The following is a 17,044-nucleotide window of genomic DNA, read 5'->3' on the forward strand; positions in this document are numbered from 1 at the left end:
AAATATATTATGAAAACTAATGAAAAATATGCAGGATTTTAATTTAAAGTCAGCTGTAGCGATGGGTTTTATACTTGAATAAGTGATAAATCTGGTAGTTTTCTATTAAAGATCTGTCAAATATTGAAGATTTTTACCCAAAGTTATGAAACAACTCCAGTTACATTTGATACAATCTGAAATTAACAGTTTATTTTTGCAAGAAGCTGCAGCGGGAGGACAGTCCGTCTGCAGAGTCATGTTTGAATTAACGGAGACGTGAGGAGGAGGTGAGGGAGGACGAGGAGCGACGTTAGGAGGAGGAGAAGGACTGAAGGAGACGCTGGTTAGGGGGAGCAAAAAAGAGAGACAGAGGAAGAAGAGTAGGAGGAAGAAGAGGAGGAGGAGGAGGAGGAAGAGTAGGAGGAGGAGGAGGAAGAGGAGGAGGAGAAGGAGGAAGAGGAAGAGGAGGAGTAGGAGGAGGAAGAGGAAGAGTAGGAGGAGGAGGAGGAAGAGGAGGAGGAGGAAGAGGAAGAGTAGGAGGAGGAAGAGGAGGAGGAGGAGGAGGAGGAGGAGGAGGAGGAGGAAGAGGAAGAGTAGGAGGAGGAAGAGTAGGAGGAGGAGGAGGAGGAAGAGGAGGAGGAGGAAGAGGAAGAGTAGGAGGAGGAAGAGGAGGAGGAGGAAGAGGAAGAGGAAGAGTAGGAGGAGGAGGAGGAGGAGGAGGAGGAGGAGGAAGAGGAGGAGGAGGAGGAAGCAGTAAATCTGCTAATCAAACCAGTGCTGCGTTTTTGACCGGCTCAGATCCACAGCTCACATTTCTAATTGGTTTGGAGATTAGCAGCTTTTCATGCTGTCACACAAACGTGCACGCTCTCACCCACATGCACGCTCACACACACGTGCACGCTCACACACATGCACGCTCCTGACAGCAGCAGCGGCAGAAAGATCGTCCGACTGAGAAGCGAGTGATGATTTAAAGAGAAAGAACAGATTAGTGGAGCCTGAAATAGATCAGAATAAGACTTCTGCTTCTTCTTCTTCTTCTTCTTCTTCTTCTTTATCTGATGTTTGATCTGCAGCTTCTCGTTTTCTGTAAAATGAACCAAAGGACCAGCAGAGGCAGGAACAGCTGGAATGTGACTCTAAACGCTGTAAATGTGTGTTTTCGTCCCAGGGATCATCAGAACCGCTCTGCCCAACATGGACCGAGAGGCCCGGCAGGAATACGACGTGGTGATCCAGGCCAAGGACATGGGAGGACACATGGGGGGTCTGTCTGGGACCACCGAGGTCAAAATAACGCTCACCGACGTCAACGACAACCCGCCCAAGTTCCCTCAGAGTGAGTCCAAAACAGACCAGGCTTGTGTTTTACTGACAGTCTGACAGTCATCAAACTCACTTTATTACTCGTGTTGTTCTTAAAATCCACCAAAATGAAGGAACCAGATTTGGTACTTCATTTCTCAGTGCAGCTATGTGTGAACCTCCTCGATGCAGACTGCTTCATTTATTGCTTTTGTGCAGCCCAAACCTTATTTTTGTAGAAGCCTTACAGCTAATTTGTTTTAAAACCTGTTTATTTATTACAAGTCCTGCAGAACATTAATAGTGCTGCAGATTCTCCACGTATCTTTTTCTGCAGATTCTCATTTCTCTACGTTCGCTGTAAGAATTCTGCACATTTTGCTGCCAGAAAGCTGAAAGACAGAAGCTGCAGGTTGAACAGAAGCAGCAGCAGAGCTTCTTTTTTCCTTCTTCCTCCTCCTCCTTGTTCTTCCCTCTGGTGGGTCTAAGTGAAGGAAACTCCTGGCAGAGCTTCAGCTCAGGATCAGGATTTATCCGGTGGAGGAGCTGAATAGACAGAGACAGGAGAGGAGGACTGGAAGGTTCTGCCAGAACCAGCTGAGTTCTGCAGAAGTCTGACCGATCTCATTCTGCTGCTGCAGCGAAACATGAAAACTAAACTCTGTTCTGATGTTCACAATGTTTTCTATCAGAGGACAGGATTCTGTTTCCAAAGCAACTGGAAATTTGACTCATTTTTCCCAAATCTGTGCAAGATCTGTTCATAAACGTTTGAGATTTGATCAAAAATTTGTCCCAAATTACCTCAAATGTGTCTAAAATGGCTCAAATGTGTCCACCATGAGACAGAAATTTGTTAAAAATGGTGAAAGATGCACCAACCTTTGTACTAAAATCTGACCTCAGTGAACTAAAATTAGACCCAAATTGATTTTAATTTGTCCAAAACAACTGGAAATCTGTGATAAATTACTCAGATTTGTCCAGAATGACTCGACAATTGTCTAAAAACACCAGAGAAATAGTCAAAAACAGATTAAAAAAAATGTCCAAATGACCTTAAATTGATGTGAAATGGCTCAAATATGTCAACAACGCCACCATTATGAACAGCTGACAAATAATAAAACTGTAGAATAAATAATGAAACTGCAGAAAAATAAAACAATACAAGCAGAAAAACAATAAAACTGTAGAAAACTTAAATAAAGCAAAGGAGAAAAATAATAAAATTGTAGAAAAATAAAATAAACAGCAGAAAAATAATGAAAATGTAGAAAAATAAAAGGATTTATTTCAGATTGTTGCATCTTCGTACGTCTATTTTGGAGAAAATGAACATTTTCTGGACTTTTACGTGTTAGAAAGTCCTAAAAATCATCTTGTGTTGTCGAGTTTTTGGACGTAAATCAGATTATTGGGTCTTTTCTGTGTAAAATTAACGAAAATGCACGATTCTGGAAGAAACTGGCATTGAGATGTTTAGTTTTTCTGCAATATATGTTTAAAAATACAGAAATTTTCACCACATTTAGAAGGAATTCATCTTTTTAGAAAAACTGGGGGGATTTTACAAGAACAAAAAATAAGAAAGGATTGAAGGAAAAGCTGAAAAATGACTTTTTGGAGCTTTTCTAATCTGGACGTCTGAAGCAGTTTTCTCCGTCAGTCGTACTTCAGATCCGACTTTTCTCTCGCCATAAAGACTTTTGTGGTTTTGTTAATTAATAGAGAGTTAATTCATTTGGTTTCCTCATGTGGTGACAACGACAGAGAACGTCTTAGTAGCTGAAATATTTTCACATAGCTAACTGAAGCAGCAAGATCATGAAGTGATTCTCAAGACAAATTATTTTTTATTTGTGTCAGATTTAATTCATTTGACTTTATCTTTTTACAGAACATCTCACTGTCTGACCATGTGCTTATGGACAGACGCTGCGGTTTCCAGATGTTCCCTGAACGCCTCCCATGCAGCTAGACTAAGAAGCTTCAAGCCTCCATCAGTTTTTCTCCACATTAATTTGAAAAGACTCAAAAAACAAACAAAAAAGAAGTTCTAATGTTAGAATGAATGACTTATCTAATGTCATTAGATCTGCAGCCTGACAGCTGATCTATTCTTTACAACCAAATCTTCTTTTTCAGTGTTTTTTATACATTTTTCTGTGAGCATGTGGAGTCTGCAGGTCAGCAAACTCTGTCTGTTAAATAAACTTTAAATAAACTCCAGTAAAGCTTAAATCAGACTAAATAATGTTCTACCAGATAGATTTATTTACAGAACAAGAGTTAAAAAGTTGCAGCCTGATGAGTTAATTCGACTTAAACTAACCAAATAAATGCAGAAATAATAGAATCTGGTTCTTTATGCTCATTGTCAGCTGCTTTGTTTGCAGTAAAATCACAGCCAGCAGCTTTAAAATCTTAATATTAACAAACAAAAGCATTAGAAGCTGCTTACAGCTGAGGTTCAGTTTGGACGTTTTTCATGTTTCTGACCACAAAGCTGTAAATCTCACCGACGTCTCAGATCCATTTTAATTCATTACATTTATTACATTTATTCTCATTGCGCGTCATCAGAGGGAAACAAGGCGTTACTGCGGAGTCCTGATGTTTATGAGCCTCTTTATTGGTGTTTAGATCCAACGTTTAAGAGCTTCACAGCCTGGATGAGTCCGTGTGGGAGGAATGAGGGCGGCCAGCCACCAATCAGCTCACATCTGAGTCTTTGTTCTGAGATCTGACGACGTAAACGTGATTTCAGCTCCATCGGGTTCAGTCAGAACGGAGCTGCAGCAGCCGGCCGAGTTAAGCTACTTAGGGAAATCCAGAAATGAAGGACGGGAGGAGAAAGGCAGGAAAAAAGGCCAAAGAGGAGGTTTTATCCTGAGAAGTTTAGAAAGACGGAGACGAGAGGAGGGATTTTACTGGAGGTTGAAGGAAACGATCAAATCCAGTCCTCAGAATCTGTCTTCTCCCCACGTTTCATGATTTACAGAAGTGTTGCACCACGACCAGCAGAAGAAATAAATATGATGAGGGACGTTTTATGATAAACGAGGACAGGAAAATAAAATGAGGAGAAACTAGGAGGGAAAAAAAAGCTGGGGAGCGTTTGGAGGACAAAGGAGCAGAGAGTCAAACTGCTGAGATCCTGAAAGCAACTTTCTCCTCTTCAACCACAAACACTCCTGAAACCTGAGGGAACGTTAATATCTACTGGACCACGAGGAACCCTTTGGACCATGAGGAACCCTCTGAGTCATGAGGAACCCTCTGGACCACGAGGAACCCTCTGGGCCACGAGGAACCCTCTGGACCACGAGGAACCCTCTGGGCCACGAGGAACCCTCTGGGCCACGAGGAACCCTCTGGGCCACGAGGAACCCTCTGGGCCACGAGGAACCCTCTGGACCACGAGGAACCCTCTGGGCCACGAGGAACCCTCTGGGCCACGAGGAACCCTCTGGACCACGAGGAACCCTCTGGGCCACGAGGAACCCTCTGGGCCACGAGGAACCCTCTGGGCCACGAGGAACCCTCTGGGCCACGAGGAACCCTCTGGGCCACGAGGAACCCTCTGGGCCACGAGGAACCCTCTGTGCCACGAGGAACCCTCTGGGCCACGAGGAACCCTCTGGGCCACGAGGAACCCTCTGTGCCACGAGGAACCCTCTGGGCCATGAGGAACCCTCTGTGCCACGAGGAACCCTCTGGGCCACGAGGAACCCTCTGTGCCACGAGGAACCCTCTGTGCCACGAGGAACCCTCTGGACCACGAGGAACCCTCTGGGCCACGAGGAACCCTCTGGACCACGAGGAACCCTCTGGGCCACGAGGAACCCTCTGTGCCACGAGGAACCCTCTGGACCACGAGGAACCCTCTGGGCTAAGGGGAACCCTCTAAGTCATTATGAACCCTCTGGACCATGAGGAACCCTCTGAGTTATGAGGAACCCTCTGGGCCACGAGCAACCCTCTGGGCCACGAGGAACCCTCTGGACCACGAGGAACCCTCTGGGCCACGAGGAACCCTCTGGGCCACGAGGAACCCTCTGGACCACGAGGAACCCTCTGGGCCACGAGGAACCCTCTGGGCCACGAGGAACCCTCTGGACCATGAGGAACCCTCTGGGCTGAACCAGACATATGGTTTATTCCCACTAATCTTCACTGTCCTCTAACGTTACCTGCTCATTTGATGATGATGATGATAAACCAGGTGGCAGGAAGCCAGAAGACTTCGAAAGACTCTAAGTGAAGCTCTGTGTCTCCCCAGGTGTGTACCCCATGTCGGTGTCTGAAGATAAGGTTCCAGGTGAGGAGGTGGGCCGGCTGAAGGCCAAAGACCCCGACCTGGGAGACAACGGCCTGGTGAACTACCGGCTGGTGGACGGAGACGGGATGGGAATGTTCGAGCTGACCACCGACTCGGAGACCAGAGAGGCTGTGATCAAACTCAAGAAGGTAAGAAAGACTCAACGAACCTCCAAACCTGCCGACAGGTTTGAGAAGAATGTCTGAAGTTACAGCAAAGACAGAAAGAACCGTCAGATTTTTAACTTTAAACGCTCATCTTGTAGCAAATCACTGGATTTCATGTTTCATTTACATATTCACTAAAATAATCTGTTTCCTTCCCCTAGATTCAATGTAAAGATAAAAAAAGACATTTTGCACTTCTCAATACAGCTGTGATATTATTAGATTTTGGATGTGGACATTATTTACAGTTTGGGTCATTTTGTAAAAGTAAATTAATTTTTTCCTGTCATTTAATAAAACTGGAAAAATCTCTGAAATATGAGTTTAAATATTTAAATCTGTAATATACATTGTTTTTCTTTCAAATAACTGCTAAAAATAAATGAAAATGTAGAAAATAACGATATTTTTAACTGACTTAAAGGTGGTAAAATAGCTAATGTTATTTTATGGTCTAATATTGTAAAAGAAGTATTATCATTTATATAAAAAGACATACTTGGATATTATTTACAACTTTGGCTGTTTGTGTCGAGCTAGCATCTAAATTAATGCTTTATTTTGTGATTTTAAGAGTTACTGTCTGTAATTTAAAAGGAAAACAGGACAAATCTGTCAAATAATCTTAAATACATAGAAATATGCAAATAAAACCTGTCAGAAATGATGTATTTTCTGCTGTTATCAGACTTTCTGCTCTGCTGCTTCGTCTTTACTGTTTCAAGCCGATCACAAATGAACGGCTGAGATGATAGTATTTATTTGGATTTATTTGTTCTGATCAGAGCCAAAATATTTGAATGTAAAGGTTTAATAAAATAATAATTAATAAAATAGTCATAAAAGGAGCAGAATGTGCAGAGTGTTTGATATGAACACTGTGTCGGACAGAGAACATTAACTTTCATGCTTCCTGAGGACACACAGCTCATCTGCTGCACTGAAACCACACGTGCACGCTCCCCCCCACACACACACACATGCATGCTCACACACACACACACACACACACACGTGCACGCTGTCAGTGATCCAGCTCAACACACACAATTACTTTTTCTGTGCAGCCACACGAGCAGTCATTTATTCTGTCACACACACACACACACACACACACACGTCCTCACACTTAGCTGCAGGTCTGGATTATAAAGTGAATCTTCAGTCGGTTCTTCTTCCTGCAGGATGTTGGACCTCTGAGCTGCTTCCTTACAAAATAAAAGCGTTAAAGTCTCACTCTCAGTCTGTGGAGGAAAATAAAAACCAGACGTGAACCAGAATCTATTTCCACAGACGTTATCCTGACCCGAAGCACCGTAAAACACCGGCAGCAGCAGCAACAGCTGACTGAATGTCGCGTTAAAACGGCAGCTAGACGCTCGAGTGATATTCAGGATTTATGTCATGATGCTAACTGAGCTAAAACATGTTTGAAAAATGTCTAATACTGTGAAATTGGAGAACAAAATGGTAAAAATACTGTAAAAAATGAGATCATTAATTTGGATGGTTTTTTTTTACAATTTTATCCTTTTTGTTTACATATGTATGTAAATTATATGTATATTATAATAAAAAAATAAAAATGTAAAAATAGTTTTAAATATTTTAATATGTATTTGAAATATATTAAAATGAACATAAAAATATAAAAATATTTACATATAAAAGTAATTTTAATATTTTTAAATAATTGAATGAAATTGTTTTGAGAAATATTTTAAAAATCTAAAATAATTTATGTACTAGAATAATTTTCAAAACTATGTTAAAATAATCACATATAATTAAATTAAGCTCAGATTTTTTCATGTGATTTTATTAGATACTATCTGTAGTTTAACAAAAAAATGGAATTAGTTCATATATTCATTTTAAATATTTTAAGAAATATAAAAGAAATATTACAGATATTTATATTTCTAAAATAGTCTTTAAAATATTTGGAAAAAATATATAATATTTTAAACATAGAGAAATATTTTCAATTTTTAAAAAATATTTTAAAACTATTTACGTTAAAATATTTTTAAAAACTGTTTCAAAATAATCACATATATTTAAATTACATGCAATGTACACATGTAAACTAAGATTTATTGGCCTGTGATTTTATTTTATATTATCTGCAATTTAACAAAACAGCTCTAGATATTTAGTTCTTTACATTTTGAACTTGACTCCTGTGCGTCTAGTTTCGGTTTGAGCTGCAGGTTTTGTAAACACGTTCTGCAGTTCAGCAGAAAAACTACATTTTTATCTGATTATTATAAAGGTGTGTTTTGGTTTGTGTTTTGGTGCATTTTGTTTTTTGAAAGAGCCACATGTGATGAATCGTTTAAAAACTGTTGGAAAGTTGAACATCTGATGATTTAATCTGTTTTTACTGCTTCTGACTAATAAATGTTGTCATTTTATTGATTTTTGGATGGATTTTAAACCTGCTAACTGGTCTTGTGCTTCTGTTTGACGTCTTTTCACCGATATTTAGATGTAACTGATGCTTCTTGGGGGAAATCCCAACCTTTAGGCCCCTCAGGCTGCTGCAGCATCGCAGGACACGCATGTAGAAAGACACACGCATGTAGAAACACACACCTCTGCATCAGGAGGGCCTCCACTAATCTCTATTCTCTCCTCACAAACACACACATGGGATGAGCTTTAATCAGCGATTCTCTTTCAACTGTGTCCTGACGAAAGCAGCCGCAGAATATTAAGGAGCACAGAGAGTGTTAGTGTGTGTATCAGTGTGTGTTAGTGTGTGTATCAGTGTGTTAGTGTGTGTATCAGTGTGTGTTAGTGTGTGTATTATTGTGTTAGTCTGTGTTGCAACAGGAAGAAGGAAGCTCTATTGTGGATATTCTTATTGTTAATATCATTATTATTATTATTATCTCAGTGGCAACAAGGATCTTCAGACGGTTTGACTGAAATGAAAGAACTGGGTCACTTCTTCTCTACTACTTTTGGACCCGTCAGCATCGCATTAAAGTCCGTCGGCGTCGCATTAAAGTCCGTCGGCGTCGCATTAAACTCTACCAGCGTCGCATTAAACTCTGCCGGCGTCGCATTAAAGTCCGTCGGCGTTGCATTAAACTCCGCCGGCATCGTATTAAACTCAGCGTCACATTAAACTCCACCGACATCGCATTAAATTCTGCCGGCGTCGCATTAAACACTGCCGGCGTCGCATTAAACTCTGCCGGCGTCACATTAAACTCTACCAACGTCGCATTAAACTCCGTCGGCGTTGCATTAAACTCTACCAGCATCGCATTATACTCTACCAGCGTCGCATTAAACCCAGCGTCGCATTAAATTCCGTCGGCATCGCATTAAACTCTACCAGCGTCGCATTAAACTCCGTCGGCGTTGCATTAAACTCCGCCGGCATCATATTAAACTCAGCGTCACATTAAACTCTGCCGGCGTCACATTAAACTCTACCAGCGTCACATTAAACTCTACCAGCGTCGCATTAAACTCCGCCGGCGTCTCATTAAACTCCGCCGGCGTCGCATTAAACTCAGTCGGCGTCGCATCAAACTCCGCCAGTGTCGCATCAAACTCCTCCGGCGTCGCATTAAACTCTACCGGCGTCACATTAAACTCTACCAGTGTCGCATTAAACTCTGCCGGCGTCGCATTAAACTCTACCAGTGTCGCATTAAACTCTGCCGGCGTCGCATTAAACTCTACCAGTGTCGCATTAAACTCTGCCGGCGTCGCATTAAACTCTACCAGCATCGCATTAAACTCCGCCGGCATCATATTAAACTCAGCGTCACATTAAACTCTGCCGGCGTCACATTAAACTCTACCAGCGTCGCATTAAACTCCGCCGGCGTCTCATTAAACTCCGCCGGCGTCGCATTAAACTCAGTCGGCGTCGCATCAAACTCCGCCAGTGTCGCATCAAACTCCTCCGGCGTCGCATTAAACTCTACCGGCGTCACATTAAACTCTACCAGTGTCGCATTAAACTCTGCCGGCGTCGCATTAAACTCTACCGGCGTCGCATTAAACTCTACCAGTGTCGCATTAAACTCTGCCGGCGTCGCATTAAACTCTACCAGTGTCGCATTAAACTCCGCCCGTGTCGCATTAAACTCTACCAGTGTCGCATTAAACTCCTCCGGCGTCGCATTAAACTCTACCAGTGTCGCATTAAACTCCGTCGGCGTCACATTAAACTCTACCAGTGTCGCATTAAACTCCGCCGGTGTCGCATTAAACTCTACCAGTGTCGCATCAAACTCCTCCGGCGTCGCATTAAACTCTACCAGTGTCGCATTAAACTCTACCGGCGTCACATTAAACTCTACCAGTGTCGCATTAAACTCTACCGGCGTCACATTAAACTCTACCAGTGTCGCATTAAACTCTGCCGGCGTCACATTAAACTCTACCAGTGTCGCATTAAACTCTACCGGCGTCACATTAAACTCTACCAGTGTCGCATTAAACTCTGCCGGCGTCACATTAAACTCTACCAGTGTCGCATTAAACTCTACCGGCGTCACATTAAACTCTACCAGTGTCGCATCAAACTCCGCCAGTGTCGCATCAAACTCCTCCGGCGTCGCATTAAACTCTACCGGCGTCACATTAAACTCTACCAGTGTCGCATTAAACTCTGCCGGCGTCGCATTAAACTCTACCAGTGTCGCATTAAACTCCGCCCGTGTCGCATTAAACTCTACCAGTGTCGCATTAAACTCCTCCGGCGTCGCATTAAACTCTACCAGTGTCGCATTAAACTCCGCCGGTGTCGCATTAAACTCTACCAGTGTCGCATTAAACTCCGCCGGCGTCGCATTAAACTCTACCAGTGTCGCATTAAACTCTACCGGCGTCACATTAAACTCTACCAGTGTCGCATTAAACTCTGCCGGCGTCGCATTAAACTCTACCAGTGTCGCATTAAACTCTACCAGCGTCGCATTAAACTCTACCAGTGTCGCATTAAACTCTGCCGGCGTCGCATTAAACTCTACCAGCGTCACATTAAACTCTGCCGGCGTCGCATTAAACTCTACCAGCGTCACATTAAACTCCGTCAGCGTCGCATTAAACTCTACCAGCGTCACATTAAACTCTACCAGCGTCGCATTAAACTCTACCAGTGTCGCATTAAACTCTGCCGGCGTCGCATTAAACTCTACCAGCGTCGCATTAAACTCAGTCAGCGTCGCATTAAACTCTACCAGCGTCGCATTAAACTCTGCCGGCGTCGCATTAAACTCTACCAGCGTCGCATTAAACTCCGTCAGCGTCGCATTAAACTCTACCAGCGTCTCATTAAACTCCGTCGGCGTCGCATTAAACTCAGTCGGCGTCGCATCAAACTCCGCCGGTGTCGCATCAAACTCCGCCGGTGTCGCATCAAACTCCGCCGGCGTCGCATTAAACTCTACCAGCGTCACATTAAACTCCGTCGGCGTCTCATTAAACTCCGTCGGCGTCGCATTAAACTCAGTCGGCGTCTCATTAAACTCAGTCGGCGTCGCATCACACTCCGCCGGTGTCGCATCAAACTCCGCCGGCATCACATTAAACTCTACCAGCGTCGCATTAAACTCCGTCGGCGTCGCATTAAACTCAGTCGGCGTCTCATTAAACTCAGTCGGCGTCGCATCACACTCCGCCGGTGTCGCATCAAACTCCGCCGGCATCACATTAAACTCTACCAGCGTTGCATTAAACTCCGTCGGCGTCTCATTAAACTCCGTCGGCGTCTCATTAAACTCAGTCGGCGTTGCATTAAACTCAGTCGGTGTCGCATCAAACTCCGCCGGCGTCGCATTAAACTCTACCAGCGTCGCATTAAACTCCGTCGGCGTCTCATTAAACTCAGTCGGCGTCGCATCAAACTCCGCCAGTGTCGCATCAAACTCCGCCGGCGTCGCATTAAACTCTACCAGTGTCACATTAAACTACCAGCGTCACATTAAACTCTACCAGCTTCGCATTAAACTCCGTCGGCGTTGCATCAAGTTCCGCCGGCGTCGCATCAAACTCCGCCAGCGTTGCATGCAGCTGCAGCTCAATGAAGCAGGAAGGTTTGAGTCCATGTTGGATCACAGATTCGATTCATAATTTGCAGATGAACTCAGTAAACTATAAATATCCACTAGCAGTCTTTGGTTTGGACACACCTTCTCATTGAATCTTTATCTTCATGACTGTTTACGTTGTAGATTCTCACTGAAGGCAGCAGACTATGAATGAACACAGATGGAATTATGTCGGAAACAGAAAAGTGTGAAATAAGTCAGAACATGTTTTATATTTTAGATTCTCAGATTCCTGCTTTGAACACTCTTGTTGTCCTCTGGATGAGCTTCATGAGGTAGAACCAGGAATGGTTTCACTTCACAGGTGTTCCTTGTTAAGGTTCATCTGTGGAACTTCTTCCTTAATGAGTTTGGTCCATCAGACGTCAGGGTGGTTCACAGCTGACAGCCCTGTTTGACAACTGTTGACAATTCATATTATGGCAAGAACCAATCAGCTCAAAGAACCAACAGTCCATCATTACTATAAGCACTGAAGATCAGTCAGTCCAGAAAACTGCAAAAACTTTGAACGAATCCTCAAGGAACCATCTAGGAAGTACTCAGGAACCTACCAGTAACATCCAGTAATTCAGCTCATCTGCTGAAATTTCTTGTATTTTTTGCAGAAACACTAAACAGTTTCTGGCTTCTTATTGATGTCTTTTACCAACGAAGTACAGATGAGTAGTTTAAGGACCGGCAGAAAGTTAAACATCTAATGATTTTTTCTATTATTACAGGTTCTGACACTAAGAAATTGTGTCATTTGTTGATTATTTTTTTTGTATTTTAGCAGGAAAACCAAACAGTTTAGTACAGATATCCTGCAGCTCTGCTCCCTTTATCCACCAATCAGCCTCCGGATCATGCTAACTGATGAACTCGTCAATCTGCAGCTCCATTCTTGGCGGTTTGGTGGATCTGTGGAGCATCCAGTTTATATCTGCAGCAGCTTCCCTCTGGCTTTATGAATCCTTTCTCCTCCTGCTGGGGTTTGAAATGAAAAGACGGCGCTTCTCTGCTGGGACTCGGCCAGCTCCACGTCCAAAAACCTGATGATTTTTTTCTATTTTTAGCATTTCTGGATATAATAAATGTGTCATTTTGTTGGTTTTTGAAAGAAAATAAGACACATTTCAAACCCACTGACAGGTTTCTGGCTTCTTTCACCAACAAACTACAGATGAGTAGTTTAAGGGCCATTGGAAAGTTAAATATCCAATGATTTTTTTCTATTATTACAGTCTCTGGCTCTAATAAATGGTGTCATTTTGGAGATTTTTTAAGAGAATAAGATGCGATTCAAACCTGCTGATGGGTTTCTGGCTTCTTTTTTATGTGTTTTACGAACAAAGTACAGATGAATAGTTTAAAGACCATTGAAAAATGGTGCCATTTGTTGATTTTTTTTGCATTTTAGTAGGAAAACCAAACAGTTTAGTACAGATATCCTGCAGCTCTGCTCCCTTTATCCATCAATCAGCCTCCGGATCATGCTAACTGATGAACTCGTCAATCTGCAGCTCCATTCTGGATGGTTTGGTGGGTCTGTGGAGAGTCCAGTTTAAATCTGCAGCAGCTTTCCTCCGGCTTTATGAATCCTTTCTCCTCCCGCTGGGGTTTGAAATGAAAAGACGGAGCTTCTCTGCTGGGACTCGGCCAGCTCCACGTCTCCACACCAGCTGGTCAGAGCGGTTATTATCTGGGTTTGTGATGCAGCGACGACACCCGAATGCACCGTCAGCCGCTGTGATTACAGTCGAAGCCAAAGCGCCGGCGGCTGAACGAAGCCGGTGATCAGAGCAGACAGCGCCCCCTGGGGGTCAGACTGTTGGCTCTAAAGTTGGTCTCAGGAAGGAGAGGAGTCATTGAACACACCGTTGGGTTGTTGCTGCTTCTCTGGAGGAAATCTGAGCTGGAAACCTTCAATCAATCCAACATCAGGCTGGATAAAGTCAATAAGTTTTCTCTAATATGGGCCAAAGTGAATTGAGGCTCAGTTCAATGTGAACAGATTGAATCTGAGGGTTTAAGAGACCGAGGATGACTCTGGATGTGTCCGTTCTGAAGTTGTAGAGCTGGAATCAAACAGAAACATCAGCAGAACTTCACACCTTCATCGTTAAAAACCTCCAGAAATGATTCATTCTGCTCCAGAAATAATCTCGTCACAGCGCTGGAATACAAACGGTCTTTAAATGAAACTCACTGTTTGGGTTATTCCTGCTTTCTTCTGCTGCTGCTGCTCTGAAAATGACAGGAAGTCAGCTTTCTACCGTGTGGCAACAGCTCCCCCTAGCAGCAGCTGGAGGTACTGCACCAGAGGGTTTCATTACGCAGCAGAAACACTGAAACTCCAGCTGAACCGTCACTTCAGAGTTTAGAGGACTGGCCCTGTGACAAGATGACCAGATGAGTAGTTTAAGGACCATCAGAAACTTAAAGATCTGATGATTTTATGTGTTTATGCAGCTTCTGGCTCTAATAAATGGCATGTTGTTGTTGATTTTTCTGAGAAATAAGATGCATTTCAAACCCACTGACTGTTTTTTGGCTTATTTTTGACGTCTTTTAACAACAGCAACAGATGAGTACTTCAAAGACTGTCAGAAAGTAGAATATCTCATGATTTTTTTTTCCATTTGTACCATTTCTGGCTCTATTAAATGTGTCATTTAGTTGATTTTAGTGAGAAAATAAGATGCATTTCCAACCTGCAGACGACTTTCTGGCTTCTTTTTGACATCTTTTACCAAAACTACAGATGAGTAGTTTAAGGACCGTTGGAAAGTAGAGGATCTCATGTTTTTTTTTCTACTTTTACAGTTCTGGCTCTAATAAATAGTGTCATTTTGCTGATTTTTTAAAAGAATTAAGATGCATGTCAAAGCCATTTTGGTCATCTTTTACCAATAACTACAGATGAGTAGTTTAAGGACCGTTGGAAAGTAGAGGCTCTCATGTTTTTTTTTCTACTTTTACAGTTCTGGCTCTAATAAATAGTGTCATTTTGCTGATTTTTTTAAAGAATTAAGATGCATTTCAAAGCCATTTTGGTCATCTTTTACCAATAACTACAGATGAGTAGTTTAAGGACAGTTGGATTGTTGAATATTGCTGATTTTATCTGTTTTCACAGCTCCAGGCTTTCATATATGTTGTAATTTTATTGATTTTTGGATGCATTTTAAACCTGCTGACTGGTTTGCTGCTTCTGCTGGACATCTTTTTCCAGATATTTGGATTTAATTGAGTTGAGATCAGTATTTTTCCACAGCCTCGTGTCTCTTGGAATAAAATCAGCTGATATAAAGTGTGTGTTAATGAAGAAGCAGTAGATGTTCACACTTTTTAACCCTAAATGTGATGAGGGGGTCTCAAATTATCAGGTTTTAGGTCCTGCACCAGAGGTTTAGAGTGTTTGCAAAAAGATTCAAACTCCGTCTGAACGGTTTAAAGGACTGATTTAGTGTTTTTTGTGTCTTCCAGCCGGTGGACTTTGAGACTAAAAGGTCGTACACCCTGAAGGTGGAGGGATCCAACCCCCACGTCGACCCTCAGTTCCTGGCCTGGGGGCCGTACAAGGACGAAGCCACCATTAAGGTATGAAACACGACGAGCACACGTGTGTAGGATCACACGTATGAACCGCTGTGATGTCTGTATTCTGTGAGTGTAAACTAACATCTGTATTCTGTGAGTATGAACCGCTCTAATGTCTGTATTCTGTGCTCTTACGTCTATTTCGTGTGTTCAGATCTCGGTGGAGGACGCAGACGAGCCTCCGGTGTTCGTCGCTCCCAGCTACACGTTTGAAGTCGAGGAAAACGCGCCGCAAGGAACTCCGGTGGGTCGAGTTCACGCCAAGGACACGGACGTCGCCAACAACCCCGTCAGGTAACACAAAAAACACACAACACCTGGATTTGGACACTGCAGAGTCAAATGTGAACCTTCAGCTGCTGTTTTAGAGCAGAAAGAACAGGATAAGGATGTAGAGCAGGATTAGAAAAGCATAACTGTAATAATTTTATAGAAATCTACTAAACAAATCCAGATTTTCATGTATTCACTGACACAAAGGGAAGCAGTAGAAAGTACTTCCATGTGCTCACAGGTGTTTGTGACACCAGAAAATGTGTTTATTACAGAATGTGCTTTGAGTCAACAGCTGATTTTTTGCATTTTTTAAATGAGACACGTAGAATATAGCGATCTAAATGAAAAGTCACGTTTTAGGCTCAGATTTTTTACACGTTAAGCTCAATCATGGACCCCGGGGAGAAAAAAACGACATTTTTCTGTTTTTGCAGTTTCTGACCCTGATAAATGATGCAATTAAAAAAATAAAATAAAAGCATTTCACAGCCGCTTACAGCTGCTGGGTTTCAAAAGGATTAAACATTAAACAAGGTCATGAAAACACTGAAAATTATTCTAAAAATGGGTAAATGGGTGAAGTTATTTGATTCTATATTTCTTTAAAAAATAAAAAAACAGGAATCGACATGTGTAAAGTGTTTAAAGTGTGCAGAGATGTTACAAATATTGGAAAAAAGCGACGTCATGGATGTCGTCTTATTTTGTCATTTTCTGTCCAGTTTTTGTGATTTTACATCCAATTTTTTGTCGTTTTGTCTCATTTTTTCATTTTACGTCAAATGTTTTGATAATTTACTGCTTACTGTTTGTATTGTACATTTTTAATTGATCTCCATTGTCGTCTCCTCTGCCCGGTGAAAGCATTGCCTTCAGTTCAGCTGAGAACTCTGTAAATTTTTGTCAGGTGACCGTAGATTGAAGCTGAGTCACTCATGGCTTCATGGATGCACTGACGAATGTAGAATTTTTAGTTTTTAGCAGATTATGGTTTGATCAAACAGCTTATTTTTGCAGAATTTTTGAATGAGACGAGTAGCGGACGGCCGTTTTGTTTCCCGATGGAACGGGACGTGTAGTTCAAAGACCATAGGAGAGTTGGAAATCTGAGTGTTCTTTCAAACACGCTGACAGGTTTTCTGTTTTCCTGTAAAACTCTGGTTTCCTGTGCAGGTACATGATCCCTCGCTACACCGACGTGGAAGAGTTCTTCAGCATCAACTCGGAGGACGGGATGATCACCACGACTCGACCGCTGGACAGAGAGGCTAAGGCCTGGCACAACATCTCAGTGTCGGCCACGGAGATCGGTACGAAGCCAC

At 42.6% G+C, this 17,044-nt stretch overlaps 1 protein-coding gene across 1 annotated transcript in view; it reads left to right on the plus strand.

Moving 5' to 3' along the window:
• The window catches only part of cdh11 (cadherin 11, type 2, OB-cadherin (osteoblast)), a 135,046-nt gene that overhangs the window by 97,098 nt on the left and 20,904 nt on the right, over positions 1-17,044 (plus strand). The window contains exons 7-11 of the mRNA XM_022211761.2: positions 1,157-1,324; positions 5,576-5,763; positions 15,333-15,446; positions 15,601-15,740; positions 16,896-17,032. Coding sequence (XP_022067453.1) covers positions 1,157-1,324; positions 5,576-5,763; positions 15,333-15,446; positions 15,601-15,740; positions 16,896-17,032 — 747 coding nt within the window. The remainder of the gene's footprint in view (positions 1-1,156; positions 1,325-5,575; positions 5,764-15,332; positions 15,447-15,600; positions 15,741-16,895; positions 17,033-17,044) is intronic.

Source organism: Acanthochromis polyacanthus, chromosome 15 (genome assembly GCF_021347895.1).
Source record: "Acanthochromis polyacanthus isolate Apoly-LR-REF ecotype Palm Island chromosome 15, KAUST_Apoly_ChrSc, whole genome shotgun sequence".
NCBI lineage: Eukaryota > Metazoa > Chordata > Actinopteri > Pomacentridae > Acanthochromis > Acanthochromis polyacanthus.